At 37.7% G+C, this 15961-nt stretch overlaps 1 protein-coding gene across 1 annotated transcript in view; it reads left to right on the top strand.

Annotated features, from left to right (window-relative positions):
- The window catches only part of AQR (aquarius intron-binding spliceosomal factor), a 94513-nt gene extending 80698 nt beyond the window's left edge, over positions 1-13815 (top strand). Inside the window, exon 35 of the mRNA XM_055537287.1 lies at positions 1876-13815. Coding sequence (XP_055393262.1) covers positions 1876-2187 — 312 coding nt within the window. The 3' untranslated portion in view covers positions 2188-13815. The remainder of the gene's footprint in view (positions 1-1875) is intronic.
- Positions 13816-15961: the final 2146 nt, after the last annotated feature.

Here is a 15961-nt window from a genome sequence, read left to right as displayed (position 1 = left end):
ATTACCCAAGGTTATGGTTTTATTCCAGTGTTTCATTCTAGAAGTTTTATTGTTTTTTTGTTATATTTATAAGTATGATACATTGTGAGTTAATTTATTTGGTGCAAGGGTTGAATTTTGCTCATTTGCATGTGAATATCCAGTTATTTCAACACCATTTCCTGAGGAGGCTGTTTTTTCCCTCTGTTGACCTGTCTTTTTTTTTTTTGAGATTAAAAAAGCAATTTTTCAAATTGAGATCTATTTGACACATAATTTTATGTTAGTTTCAGGTGTATAAAATAATGATTTGATATTTCTATACATTAGTACTCTTGCCTGGAAAATCCCATGTATGGAGGAGTCTGGTAGGCTACAGTCCATGGGGTCGCTAAGAGTCAGACACGACTGAGCGACTTCACTTTCACTTTTCACTTTCATGCATTGAAGAAGGAAATGGCAACCCACTCCAGTGTTCTTGCCTGGAGAATCCCAGGGGCGGCAGAGCCTGGTGGGCTGCCATCTATGGGGTCGCACAGAGTCGGACACAACTGAAGCGACTTAGCAGCAGCAGCAGCATACATTGCAAAACAATCACCACAGTAAATCGAGTTAATATCCTTCACCACACAAAGTTACACATTTTTATTTCTAATATTGAGAACTTTTAAGATGTTACCTTGTGGTCTTAGTAAAAAAAAAATCCATTGACTGTGTATGTGAGAGTCTTATTTTTGGGCTTTCTGTCTTGCTCTGTTTTCTTTGTGTCTTTCCTTTTGCCATTACACTATCTTTCTTAGAGTTTCTTTATAGTAAATATTGAAATTAGATAATGTGAGTCCTGGAAATTCCCTTGGTAGTCCGGTGGTTAGGAAGGACCCCACGCTTTCACTGCCAAGGGCACAGGTTCAATCGCTGGTCAGGGAACTAAGATATTGCATGCCACACATTACGGCCAAAATGATAATAATAATAATGTGACTCCTTCATTTTTGTTGTTCTTTTTCAAAATGTTTTTGCCTATTCTAGTTCCTTTGCTTTTCTCTTTACATTTTAGAATCAGCCTATCTCTTTCAATCCCTAGAAAAAAGCATGCTGAGGTTTTGATTAGGATTTTTGAGTGTTATTGCTTAGGATCAATTTGGGAGAAATTAACATAATAATAGTTAGTCTTCCTTTCCATGAGTATGATATCCCTCTCCACTATATTTAGGTCTTTGAATTCTCTCATCAGTGTTTGGCAGCTTTCAGCCTACAGCCTTCATACATATGTTGTTAGAACTATCGCTAAGTATTTCACATTTTGTGCTGCCATTGTGAATACTGCTTTAAATTTTTTTCAGTTTCAACAAGAGAAACAAAATTCCTAAGGAAAGAAGCCAAGCCTTAGCTCCAGAAAGGGAAGCCGAGTATATAGGGCTGCTCCAGTGCTCTGGTTAAGTGAGACAGAAGCCCTGTGCCTGCTGCTCTCTCCCTGCCTTGTCTCAAGGCTTGGTTCTTCCTCCCCCTCACAGCGCTCCTTGATTGAAGTGGGCCTTTTCTTGAGTTGGTGTGCCAGTCAGTCCTAATCAGCCACTCTTTTCCAGTGTTTATAATAAGTTCCTTCATGAAAAAGTTTAATAGCTTTTGATATTGGTTTTTCTCCCCAAAGATTTAATATATATTCTCATCTTATCTGATATCTGTGTAAGCATATTCCATGAAATTGACAAAACCTAGGCCATTATCATCAGAGTTGTTACCTCTGCAATATAAAACAGCCCTCAGTGTTTTGGAGCTTTCTAGAGTGACAGTATCTATTAGGAAGATAATGCGAGAGCCTAACTTTATAAGCCAGGTGGGTTTTTTGTTTTTTGATTCATTAATGTTTTCCCTCTTTTTTTTTTTCTTCATCAGACTTTATTACAGCTACCACCTGCTATGGTAGAAGAAAGTGAGGAAGTTCAAAGTCAGGAAACAGAATTGGAAACAGAAGAAGAGGCCATGCCTGCTCAAGCTGACATTGTACCTGATGAAGCAACAGATGCCAGCTCCAGTCAGGAAACCTCAGCCTCTGAGACTGAAACCACCTCCAACCAGACAGGAGCCAGCTCCAGTCCAGAGGCTATCCCTGCTGAGTCTGAGATCACTGGGACAGGACCAGTAACTGTACCAGCGGAGAATAACACCCCTCATGATGTCACATCCACTCCCGGAGAAACCGAGTAGCCAAGCTGTAACCCTTCTTAGAGAGGACATTTCATTAACAAAGTCATAGGTAAAGTTACTTCTTGTATTTTATATATGCTTCTGCCATTATAATGGCACTAATTAATATTCAGTCCTTATTTTTGTTAGCTGATTGTCAGTGTTTGTCTTCTCGGATATATTAAAAAAGAATGTATGTGTGTGAACAACTCCAATTTTATTTGTTCAATCAGAAGAATAAATAACCATTCCTTTGCTCTTTTGATCATTAACTATGTCTGTAATCATACCGACATTAGAAGAATTTTGTATGGAATAATAGTTCACATTTTTAGTGAACTTCTCTAAAAAAAAGGATAAAATGTACTGGAATTAACCATAAATGACCTTAAGCAAGTGTACAAATTGGGGAGGAAATCATTTCTTCTATCATAGTGTGAGATGATCAGATCATGTGTCTTTCTGTCCTTCATTTCTTTGCTGTCTTCCTTGATGGAAAGGCATTAACACCACAGGATATAGGTTACTCCAGTCCATTGAAGAGGACATGCATTTCCTTCCCCCAGACCTCAGAGTGTGTTAGAGTCACCTATAATGTCTATTTATTCTTGAGGCTGCTCCAGAACTAATGAATCAGTCTTGGGGTTAGAGCCCAGGAGCCTGCATTTTTATGTTTACAGGTGCTACACCATTAACATTTGAATTGCTGACTGAATGGCATTGGATTAGTCTGGTGAAGACTGAGCCAAAATTCGTCATTCAGCTAAGCAAGAAGAATCTGGCAAATCCATCTGGGCAGGAGTAAAGGTCCAGGGTCCAGGCAGTGAAAATCAGTGAACTTAATTAACTCCTATATTCATGATGGACTTCTCCCAACACAGAGGTTCTAAGTTTTCTGTCTTGTTTAGTTCTCCTGATAGCCAGCCAGCTACAAACAGACCTCAAGGTAAAATGTGCTTCAGATTTGGGAAAGCAACTGTACTAGGACCTTGCTACTCAAGTGTGGTTTGCAAATCAGCAGCATCAGTGTTGCGCTGAAATTTGTTAGAAATGCAAAAGTTTGGGCTGTAGGCCAGGTCTACTAAATCTCAGTCCACATTACCACAAAGTCCCTTGGTGATTCCTCTGCACTTTGTGGTTTGAGAAGCACTGTACTGAGATTACTGTGCTGTCCTCACATGAGCCAGAGGTAGAATAGTGATTCTGTGATGATAGAATTTACAGTGAGTGTGACTTATGTTTTCTTACAATGAACCTCTACTTACAAGGTCCCTGGGCATGGTGACCAGAGAAGAGATGAATATGTATATGTGGGGAGGGTGAGATTGCCCACTGGCTCTCTTCCCACTTTCCACATCTGCTGGAGTGGCTAAGGGGCACATTTCCCCAAAGTTCTCCTCCAGTGCATCTACCTTGAGGCCTGACCATGTCCAACAAAGTTTTGAAGAATTAAGCAAGAATTGGCACAGTGCCAGTGAAATGCTTCTCTGGTCTTAACATTTTGAAGGAATGATGAATTTGTCAGGACATTAAACCCAGAAAGTCAAGTCCCTGATATTTTTGAGTAACTAGTGTTTACTTAACTTTACCAGTCTATGGTGGGTGTCATTTAGACTCTCATCTTGATGCTTCCCACAGCATCAACAACTGTGTTAAGATTGAATGGGGAGGGGGAAATGAAGAGATAGGATAATGAGGAGAGTGAAATGCCAAGGAAACTAAACTCAGAAACCCACCTCTGTTTGTTAGCAGAGCCAGGATGGCACCAAATGGTCTGTTACATAATTTCTCTGGGTATAAGCATTTGAAAGCAGGTGTTGTGGGCCTCGCCTAGTATGAGGACTACTCTCAGAATTATTTTCATTTGTGAATATATAGTATCAGGCTACGCAAGAAGGAAAGCAGCTTTACCGTATTACTGTCTTTCCTAGAAAAGATTGATTTTTCCCTCTAGCCTTTAGAGGATATGAATCATGATACCTGAAACCAAAATAAGCAAACTGTTGTGCTGTCTTTCCTTAAATAAATCATTTCTCTAAGACTGTATATCACTCTAACTCGGTGACTGAACTTTTTTATCTGCCACCTGATTTTTATCACTAACAAGAAAATTTTAACTGGAAGGTAAATAATTTCTTTGCCTTCATCAAATTAAGAAAGGAATAATGAAAGTGGGACTTGAATTATTTTAAATTGTTTATTCACTAGAAAGGCCAGTGAATTGCAGTTGACTATAAAATTGTGGAATTTTTAAAGGAACTTAAGAGAGCTTTTCTTATTTTAAATAATGAAGAAACTGAATCAGAGGTTCTTAACCAGGGTCACAACCATGGGAGACTGGGGTAGAATCCAGTTTATAGACTAGGGCAGTTTTTTGCCTTTTTTTTTTTTTAAAGTCAACCACACATGAGTACTTGCTTCATAAATGTAAAAATTTCCTATTTAACTTGGAGTTACTACAGACACAGGTATTCTCACCAGGTGACCATTTCAGATTAATGTTCCCATTGCTCTGCATCCTGTTTTTCGTATCTGAATATGTCATGATTTTGGAGTTTATTTTTAAAAGCAAACCAAAAAGACACATGCCAAGAGAAATAGCATGAAATTAAGCAATTCAAGTATTTAGACTTTCTCCCACAAAATGCTGAGTTAAGAAAGTTCATTACCAGCAGTTGAGAATAAATAGCTGTATTGATTTGGGCAAGTGAGTGGAAAGATCTAAATATTATCAGTTCCCTTGAAGTTAGTGTGATGATAAAAGATACTTTGCTAGATACCGAGAGAAATAGTACAGATGGACCATTTGTGCTCCTATAAAAAATGAAATTTTTTATGATCAGGAGACAGCATGGTATTATAAAACAGACTTTGGATTCATCCAGTCCTGACTTAAATTTTACTTCGTTTGCTCATAGGTATTTGGTTTGACCTTGACAAGTATTATAACCTCTCTAAGTCCCAGTTTTGTTATCTACAAAATGGGGGAAAGATCTGTTTGTTTGTTAATAGGGTAATTCTTACAAAAATATCTGCCACCTGGCTGCTCAGTAAATACCAGTACCCACTCCACCCCACCCCCACCCTCCATTTTCCTCCAAATCTTTTATTACCAAATAATTCTCTGACTCGAGCACTTAGCTATGCCACCATCCAGGGAGCATGGAGGATGATGAAGAAGGCCAAACGTGGTGGCAGTTGACATTTGAGATCAAGGGTCAAATTTACTGATTCAGAACCTTGAAATCAGCCCATAACAACATTGAGGAAGGTCTCTGCTGAAATTAAAATATCTGGCAGATGAAGATGCTAGGTATCACTGTGCTTGGGATACACTGATAACATCAGTTCTGTATCCTGTATCCCCCACCCCAAGATCATCTATTTGATTGCCCTTATCTAGCTTGAATATGCTTTTTCCTTTTCATCTTGCAGTCACTCATATAGTGTTTTAGAGATGTTTCTTCAATTAAAATAAGATTAAACAGATTGAAAAAAAAAAAAAAAAGACCTTTTTGCACACGCCAGAAAAGCTGTTAAAAACAGGCAGTGCTTTGCTTCCTGTGAAAAATGCTTGGCAGTTAGCCTTTGTAATTATGAAGCAGTCATGTTAATAGATGTTTAAGAATGATAACAACTGGAGCTGTACTGAGCCAGTGATGGAAATGAGCATGTGAGACTGTTTTTTCTTTATCCATTGCTACTCTTCAGTGCCCAAGAAAGGGTTCTAATTCAGAAGTATCCAGAAGCTTTGGACATTCTTGTCTTCCTTCATAGAGACAAACCCCAGCTCAGCCCTCTGGAGCATGACTCAGAATGCGGCACAGTTGCTGTGCAGACTGACAGCTTTATTGCTGGCTCTGCCTTTTGGTTTCCATTTAACGTCACTGCCTACTTAAACTTTTGCACTTACATATAAAGATGGCTGATGCCAGTATTTCTCAACATATGTTACCAAAACCATTCATCTGAAAGAATACTTGGAAAAAAACACGTTCCGTGGTCAAATAAGTTTGAGGAACATAATTAATTATTATTCCCCATTTGTAGACTAATGGTGCATTGTTAGTTAATGAAAGGTTATTTACTGCTGGAAAAAGTCAAGGTAACTTTATTTAATCTAGCGTTTCTCAAACTTATTTGACATTGGAACTCTTTCTTTCTTTTTCTTCTTCAAATTAAGACATTCCAGGGAACTGGTTCTGAGTTTTGATATTTTTACATTAGCAAATGAACTTTGATTCCCCCTTAGAAAATTAGGGGGATAAGAATATTACAAGCCCCAAATATGCTGCTTTGGCAAAAGGAATATTTTGAGCTGAAGGCAGTTGAGAAGACGCAGATACAGGAAGTTTTCTCAGTCCTTTTGCTTCTGCCCGAAAGCAGGGCATGAATTTCCCTTTGTAAAGATGTCCCCTATCTCCTGAACTAGGAAGAAAACACCCCTTATTACTATACACAGAGATGATACTGAAATGAGTCTGCATAAACCTTACTAAAATAACTCACCCTTATCTTCCATTAATTTCCCCATATATTTACTTTCCCACAATTTACAACCCCTAAAAACTCAAACTCCTTTTTTTGCCTTATTTACTTTTCCATAGTTTATTATCTTTTGTTAAAATTGTATATAAGCTTAGAAGCCTAATAGTCTGGGGGGTATTTTTACTTCTTTTCTGTGCAACTCCATGGAAGTAAAGTTAAAAACATCAATTAAATTTATATGCCATTTCTCCTATCAATTTGTCTTTTATCAACTTAATTCATAGGCCCCAGTTACAGACCTAAGAAGGCAGAGGAAAAGTTTTCTCTCCCCTACAAAAATAAGACTTTAATACCTTGTTTTTCCACAAGTAACCAGAGGCTCAAGTAACAGCAGAAGAATCTAGAGGTGAAGTGATTTGTACAAAATGTCATAGTGTAATTTGTTGAGTGTCATGTGGTATTAATAGCAACATCCTGAAAATGCAAATGAGTAAAAATTTGATCAGTGTACCATGACATTTGTTCATGTGAGCCTTCGAAGAAAAGGCCACTGAGCATTTTCTGTTTATATTTTAATTTTAGGCTCCAGGATTTCACACCAACTTTTTCTCATTTTTTTACTCTGCAGTAAAAGAACAATCTATGTATTTCCAATGTGTGTTGTTTTCTCAGTTCTCTAAATGTTTGTTTTCTTTAAAAGTTTGTTTCAAAAAGGGAGAAGATTTAACATGGGCAATGGGGGTGGACCAGAAATAATAGAAGAAAATTTAAACAAATATAAAACATGAAAAAAATTTCCTTTCAGAAAAATGTAAGAGAGAAGACCCCAAAACTTACCTTGCATCAGACATGTTGAATTCTCTCTTAGTTGATCTCCAGAGATGACTGCCCACTTCTCTCTTTCTCTCCATCTTTGACTTACACGGTACATTCACCTGAGACCACTTCTCACAATAAATCTAAGGGCAAGAACTTCAATGGTAGCTGTTTCTCCTTGGGAGATGCCTGGTTTAATATGAATAGCTATTTTGAGAAACTGATTTTATCGACCTTTTTTTAAAAAAAGTCAAGAGTTCTTGATAGAAGGTGGTCATATAAAATAGTATCTTTTTCTTCTCCAGGCATTCATTCATTTTGAGGGGAGTTTTCTTCTGGCTTTGAGTTCAGCTGTTCACAATGAATGTGGTTCTGTATGACTGTGTTTCCATCACCCCTCTGCTTCTAGCAGCGCTTCCCAGTGCTGGTTTCTTCTAACCCCAGACTTCCCCAAGAACAGTAGTGGAACAAGAATAGACGAGGTTAATTTACATTTTACTTTGCTGGTTGACTGCTTTTCACAGAAGTGAATTAAGTTATACGTAATGAACTGTTGGAAGATATCTCTGAAACTGTCTAATTCTTGAGTATTCCTCGACTGAGTCTCTCCTGTGTGACAGGCAACAATGCCATAGTTCATAGAGGAGAAGCACCGAGGCATTGGCTGGTTTGCCTTGGACACGATGGTTAGTTTAACTGGGACAAGAACCACCATCTGATAAGCAGGCAGATCCCCTACCTCACAGATGAGTAAGGCAAACCTACCAAAGAGTTCCTCTCACGGGAATTCCCTGGTGGTCCAGGGGGTAAGACTCCACATTTTCACTGCCACGGTCCCAGAGTTCGATGCCGGGTCAGGGAGCTGAGATCCCACAAGCTGTGCAGTATGGCCAGAAAAAAAAAAAGAATTCCTCCCAGGCTTAGAATACCAAAGAGAAGACTAGGTTGCCAGAATCAGGATAGAGAATAAGAGGTCTATAAAAAAAGATACGCTTTGATGTTTACAGTGTTTATACTTAAGGGTGAAAGCCAAATTAATATTTCTTTTGGATTGAAAAAAGTATGAGAAACATATAATGTGAAGGGACTGTAGTAAGTAATGTTTAATTGTCAAAATGCTAGTTAATTACCCTAAAGCTATTTTTTATTTTTAAGCAAAGCCAAAAGAGGTTAAATAGCAATTTGGAAAGACTGTAATAAATGATAAGGGAAAAGTTAGAATGTACCAAGACCTGCACTTTGAATTACTATTATAGGCATACCTCAGAGATACTCTGTGTGTGTTCCAGACCACTACAATAAATTGAATATTACAATAAAATGAGTCACAATTAATATTTCAGCTCCTTAGTACATATAAAAGTTGTTTACACTAAAATGTAGTCTATTAAGTATGCTAAATAGCATTATGTCTAAAAAGATGTACACACCTTCGTTTAATATTAAAAAAAAATCTCTAACCATCATCGTAACATTTAGCAAGTCATAATCTTTTTGCAGTAATAACATGCAGGATCACAGATCACCATAATAAATATAACAATAATGAAAACAGTATGAAATATTATAACAATTACTAAAATGTAGCACAGAGACACAAAGTGAGCAAATGCTGTTGGAAAAGTGACACTAATGGACGCCAGGTTGCCACAAACCTTCAGTTTGTTAAAAAGTAGGATCCAGAAAAAGGTAGTATCCTCGGTGCACTGTTCTATAGCCTTTGTCACAAATCAAATAATTGTAAATGTCTGGGTCTGTTTCTGAAATAGTTTCATTGGTCTATTTTTCTTTTCTTGTGCCAGCATTTCACTGGTTTAATTACTGCAGCTCTATATTACATCTTGACGTCTGGTTGTGTATTCTCCCTTAGCTATATTCTTCAAGATATTGGCCACTCTTTAGTTATCTGTTTTATAGATAGTATATATATTTATGTCGATTCCAGTTTCCCAGTTGAAAATCCATAAAAGAAGGGATATATATATATGGCTGATTCACTTAGCTGTACAGCAGAAAGTAACACAACTTTGTAAAGCAATAATACACCAATAAAAAAAAATTTTTAGGCTATTGACCACTCTTAATCTCTGTATACACTTTAGAATCATCTTGTCAGTTCTATAAAAAAAAAAACTTGCTTGAATTTTTATTGGGATTGCATTGATTCCATAGACCAATTTGGAGGAAAGCTGACATCTTTATCATCCAGGAATGAGTCATCTCTTTCCATTTACTTAAGCCTTCTTTAATCTCAGTAATGTTTTGTAAGTTTTCTAGATTAAGGTTCTGGCCATCTTTTGTTAAATTTATTTATATTTGATTTTTTATACTATAAATGGTACTTTAAAACCTATTTTTTATCATTATTATTTGTCATTGTTTGTTACTGGTATATAGAAATACAGTTTATTTCTTGTGTGATATGTAACAATCTTGCTGAATTCACTTATTTCTTATAGTTTGACTGTAGATTATTTTGAATTATCTACATATATAATCAAGTTGCCTATATAAATAATGGTAGTTTTATTTCTTCTTCAATCATTGTACTTCTTATTTCCCTTTTAATCTCTGTGCCTTATTGACCTATTGAAGACTTCCAGTACAGTGTTAAATGGAGGCAATCAAAGTGAGTATCTGTGTCTCCTCCCAGTCTTAGAAACAAAGCTTTCAGTATTTAACCATTAAGTATAGTGTTTGCCATAGGTCTTTGTAACACCCAGATTTTAAGAGTTTCCTTCTATCCCTAGTTTGCCAAGTGTTTTTCTTTTTAACATGAATAGATGTTGAAATCTCACAAATACTTTGTTGAAATCCCATAAATACTTTTTCTGTATCCATCAACATGATTATATGCTTTTTCTCCTTTATTGGATTAATGTGGTGAATTGCACTGGTTTATTTTTCTATTGATTTTTTTTTCTTCAGGTCATGGGCCAAAATTATTATTCATCAGGTGCCTAATAACTTTAATTGAATACTAGAAATTACAAGTGCTATGTGTTTTAATGTTTAGATTTTGTTGTCTTCCTGTAAATACTGTTGAAGTCTGTTTTAGCAGGCAGTTAATTGTGGGTATTAGGTTGATTTTTGTGTTTTTTGTTTTGGTTTGGTTTTGGGGGCTGGGGCACAATACATGTCCTTCAGGATCTTAGTTACCTGACTAAGGATCGAACCCTCACCCCCAGCAGTGGAAGTGTGGAGTCCTAACCACTGGTCCATCAGGAAGGTCCCTAGGTTGATCTTTTTTGTATTTGTTTTTAAACTTTGTTACGCAAGTATAGTAGGGCTTCTCTGATGGCTCAGACGGTAAAGAATCTGCCTGCAATGCAGAAGACTCGTGTATGATCCCTGGGTTGGGACGATTCCTTGGAGGAGGGCTTGGCAACCCACTCCAGTGTTCTTGCCTAGAGAATTACGAGGACAGAGGAGCCTGGCGGGTACAGTCCATTGGGTCACAAAGAGTCAGACACGACAGAGCAACACAGCAGAGCACACAGGTATAGAGTACTTTTAGCTCTGTCACTAAATTGTGACCTTTCTGTGGTCACTGCCCCAGGTGTTCAACTGAGGTGTCTGTACTTAGCTGGTAGAAATTTAAACCTTGATTTTTGTGTGAGCTCTGGGAAATATTTAGCTTATAGTGCCCAGATTCTTTGATTGACTTCATGGAGTTTCACCCTGTATATGTACAGATGAGTATTCAGCCAAAGACTCAAGGGAACCCCTGTTCAAACTTCTGGACTTCTTTCTACACATAAATCTCTCCTTTCATAGACTCTGCCCCCAAAGTCCACCCAGCTCAGCCTCCTCAGGTTATAGTTCCTAAAGTCAGTGAGACTGCTGGGCTTCTACTCAGGTTCCCCTTCCATGTGCTGCTGTTTGGGAAGTTCCTTTTTGGCAAAAAGCCAAGGCAGTCACAGAGCTCACTTTATTTTATTTCCTTCAGAGATCACAGATCTTTGCTGCCTGTCTGAAAATAGTTGCTTTGTATATTTTGTCCAGTTTCCTGGTTGATTATAGTGAGATGATGAGTTACTATGAGCAAAAGCAGAGGTTCTTACATTGATTGGGTTTTCAAATATTAAAGCGACCTCATACGCCTATATTTTGGCCTCCTAATGGGAAGAACTGACTCAATGGAAAAGACCCTGTTGCTGGGAAGGCAAGAGGAGAAGGGAACAAGAAAGGAACAGAGGATGAGATGGTTGGATGGCATCTCTGACTCGATGGACATGAGTTTGAGCAAACTCCGGGAGACAGTGAAGGACAGGGAAGCCCAGCATGCTGCAGTCCATGAGAATGCAGAGTCAGACATGACTGAGCGACTAAACTGAACATATTCCTAATATTTAAAAAATAATTGCTATATCAAGAGTACTAATGCTTTTATTAGGATTCTTGCATCTGTGTTTATGTGAGGTGGTTCTATAATTATGATGATGATGATATTAGTTTATCAGATTGAGTACCAAGATTACTTTGACCTCCTAAATTCAGTTGAATTTTCTGTTTCTTTCACTGGAAGTGATTTTGTGAAAGTGGTGTCATTTTTTTTTTTAGCATTTGGAACATTTTACCAGTGATGTCACCTAAGCCTGGAGATTTCTTTGTGAGAAGGTTTTAAATTTCAGATTAATTTATTTAATGGTATAGGACTATTATGCTTCTTGTTGTGTGTTGGTTTTGGTTAGTTGTTTTTCTGTAGGTATTTGTCCATTTAAGCTGAATTTTCAAATTTATGTGGGCAAAAGTGATTATTATCAATTTTTAGCACAGCTCTAGCTGTATTGCACACATCCCATATGTTTCCATTAACATCCATTTCAAGATGTCTTCTAATTTCCATTGGGACTTTTTTAAACACATTTTTTCATATTCTTTGAAAATGTTTTGGAGCTTAATAGATACGGTAGTTACACAACATTGTAAATGCACTAAATACTACTTAATTGTTCCCCTTAAGATGGTTAACTTTATGTTACATGAATTTCACCTCAATTTAAAAAAAAAAAAGCACCTTTTAAGAAGTGAGTCTCTTAATTTCTAAGCATTTGGGCATCTTTCTTTTTTTTTTTTTGGTCATTTTTTTTTTAAATTTTATTTTATTTTTAAACTTTACAAAATTGTATTAGTTTTGCCAAATATCAAAATGAATCTGCCACAGGTATACATGCGTTCCCCATCCTGAACCCTCCTCCCTCCGACCTCCCCATACCATCCCTCTGGGTCGTCCCAGTGCACTAGCCCCAAGCATCCAGTATTGTGCATTGAACCTGGACTGGCAACTCGTTTCATACTTGATATTTTACATGTTTCAATGCCATTCTCCCAAATCTTCCCACCCTCTCTCTCCCTCTCCCACAGAGTCCATAAGACTGTTCTATACATCAGTGTCTCTAGCAATCAGAATCCAACAACACATTAAAAAGATCGTACACCATGCCCAAGTGGGCTTTATCCCAGGGATGCAAGGATTCTTCAGTATCCGCAAATCAATCAATGTAATACACCACATTAACAAATTGAAAAATAAAAACCATATGATTATCTCAATAGATGCAGAGAAAGCCTTTGACAAAATTCAACATCCATTTATGATAAAAACTCTCCAGAAAGCAGGAATAGAAGGAACATACCGCAACATAATAAAAGCTATATATGACAAACCCACAGCAAACATTATCCTCAATGGTGAAAAATTGAAAGCATTTCCTCTAAAGTCAGGAACAAGACAAGGGTGCCCACTTTCACCATTACTATTCAACATAGATTTGGAAGTTTTGGCCACAGCAATCAGAGCAGAAAAAGAAATAAAAGGAATCCAAATTGGAAAAGAAGAAGTAAAACTCTCACTGTTTGCAGATGACATGATCCTCTACATAGAAAACCCTAAAGACTCCACTAGAAAATTACTAGAACTAATCAATGACTATAGTAAAGTTGCAGGATATAAAATCAACACACAAAAATCCCTTGGGCATCTTTCTTATCTTTCTGTTATTTCTGGCTTTGTTCCACCATGCTCAGAGAACATACGTTGTATGATAATAATCCCTTGAAATTGTCAGGACTTTTATGGTACATGTTTCATGTGTCCTTGAAAAGATTGTGCATTTTGTAGTAGTTAGGTACCATTAGGTCAAGTTTGTTAATTGTTTTGTTCACATCCTTATATTCTCACTTTTTTTTTTTGTCTGCTTGTTTTATCAGTTACTGAGAGGTGTGTTTAAAAAAAAAAATCTGAGTGTGTTATAGACTTGTTTATTTCTTCTTTGAGTTCTCAAGTTTTGCTTTGTGTATTTTAAGACCCTGTTATTAAAAGCATACAAACAGAATTATCATACCTTCTTGATGGATGGATTTTTAATTATTTAGAAATGTCTCTCTTTAAATATACTTCTTGCCTTCAAGACTACCTTGTCTAACATTTATTATAGTTATACCAGCTTTCATTTGTTTGCGTTTTATATGGCATTTTTTTCCATTCTCTTACTCAAACTTTCTAGGTCCTTTATATTTAGGGTTTCCTGTTGTAAGCAATATATTGTTGGGTTTAGGATTTGATTGTACCTATTTATAAATAATAAGTGGAAGACACAAAAGTTCTGGGTGAGAAGCAAAAGACTACATCTTGCACATAATAGCAAGCAACATGGACATGTTTGTTTGCATCAGATCCTCTTGCTCTCCAAGTCCCACAGTGGTGACCGGAGGCCCCGAAGGGTGCCTGCGTAGTCACAGGTTATGTTATAGGAGAGGAACAGTGGGGAACCCCCTACTTTTACAGTAAGCAGCAAACAAACCTGTTCGTAGTCCCAGAGGGAGACATGTCCTCATCCCTCAAAGTGTTTTTGCTGCACACTCAACCCTCTTGGGAAATGGCCTGAGTGAAGTGCAGCCTGGCATTCTTGACACACCCCCTGAGAGCGGGCTGGGATACTCTGAGCTTATTTATTTCTCCTTATATTCTTTCAGCTGTTCCTTGATGTATTGTACCCTTCATGGATCACAGCTTTGTCATGGCAAAGGGGCTTGTGTAACTCAAATGAAGCCTTGCCATTCAGGGCCACCCAAGATGGATGGGTCACAGTGAAGAGTTCTGACAAAACGTGGTCCACTGGAAGAGGAAGCGACAACCCACTCCAGTATTATAGCCGTAAGAACCCAGGGAACAGTTTGAAAGGACAAAAAGAGATGCTTGCCCCTTGGAGGGAAAGCTTTGGGAGACAAAGGAACCTGGTGTGCTGCGGTCTGTGTGGTCACAGACACGACTTAATGACTGAACAACAGCAGTCAAAAATCTTATACCTTCTTGATCAACCCTGTTTTATCATGAGAACATGCCCCTCTTTAATAATGCTTCTTGCCCTGAAGGCTACCTTCTCATATTAATTTAATAACACCAGTTTACCTCAGGTTAGATTTTCCACTCCATATCGTTTTAAAAACCATCCTCCTTCTCAATCTTTCTGTGTCTTTGATTTTTTCTTTTGTAAGCAACTGTGTAATTATTTAATTTTCTATAATTGATGGTATATTGGGGTTTATTTTAACCATTTTACTCTCCTGTGTTTTTAGTTCACTTTTCATCTTTCTTGCCTTCCTTTGGGTATATAAAGTATTTTTTATTATTTAATTTTTCCCATGCAATTAATTTGTTAAGAATACATTCTCTTATGGTCTGACACTGTGTGTGAAACATCCCACAGGCCTTGGATAATGCTTTCTTCCTGCAGAGAGGATTCCCCTTCTCCTCTCACAGGCCGCCCGGAGGCAGATCACCTCCATCCAGAAGGGCCACACCTCTCCCAGACTGGTGTGCCGTCTTCGGGAAGGTCAGCTCTGACTCACTCTCATTCCTAAGATATAGCCATGTAGAAGTTCCAGCTGAGAGTCTGAGATTTTCTGGGGGACCAGTACTTTTGGGTAGGCTCTGAATTCAGTATTGGTCTCCATAGCATTATGAAATGGTCAAAAAATTCCGCTTTGCTTTTCCACCCACTTTCTATTTGGCTCTAAGCCTCTTGCCTACACACCTTAATCAGTAAATAACTTGAAGAACACTCATGTTGATGTTGGGGTCACACTTTTGCACCTCACTTCTCTGGGATCTTGATTCTGCATGTCCATTACCTGGGCAGCTTCAAACTTCAATTTTTATCTTCCCACCCTCATCACATTACTGCCGACTTCTCAGTCATTTACCCTGCACTGAGAATTGCCAAATGCCATGTCTTTTTCCATTTGGGTTGCTTTAACAAAAATACCATAAACTGGGTGGCATAAGCAACAAACATTTCTCAGTTCTTGAGTCTGAGGAGTCTAAGATGAAGCTGGCAGATTCAGGTCGGTGAGCGCCTACTTCCTGGTTTGTAAAGGACTATCTTTTCTCTGATCTCACATGTTGGAAAGAGGGTAAGAATATTCTCTGGGGTCGCCTTTAAAAGGGCAGTAATCCCATCCATGGGTTTCCCAGGTAGCTCAGTGG

Source organism: Bubalus kerabau, chromosome 10 (assembly GCF_029407905.1).
Source record: "Bubalus kerabau isolate K-KA32 ecotype Philippines breed swamp buffalo chromosome 10, PCC_UOA_SB_1v2, whole genome shotgun sequence".
NCBI lineage: Eukaryota > Metazoa > Chordata > Mammalia > Artiodactyla > Bovidae > Bubalus > Bubalus kerabau.
This window is presented reverse-complemented; position numbering and strand designations above follow the sequence as displayed.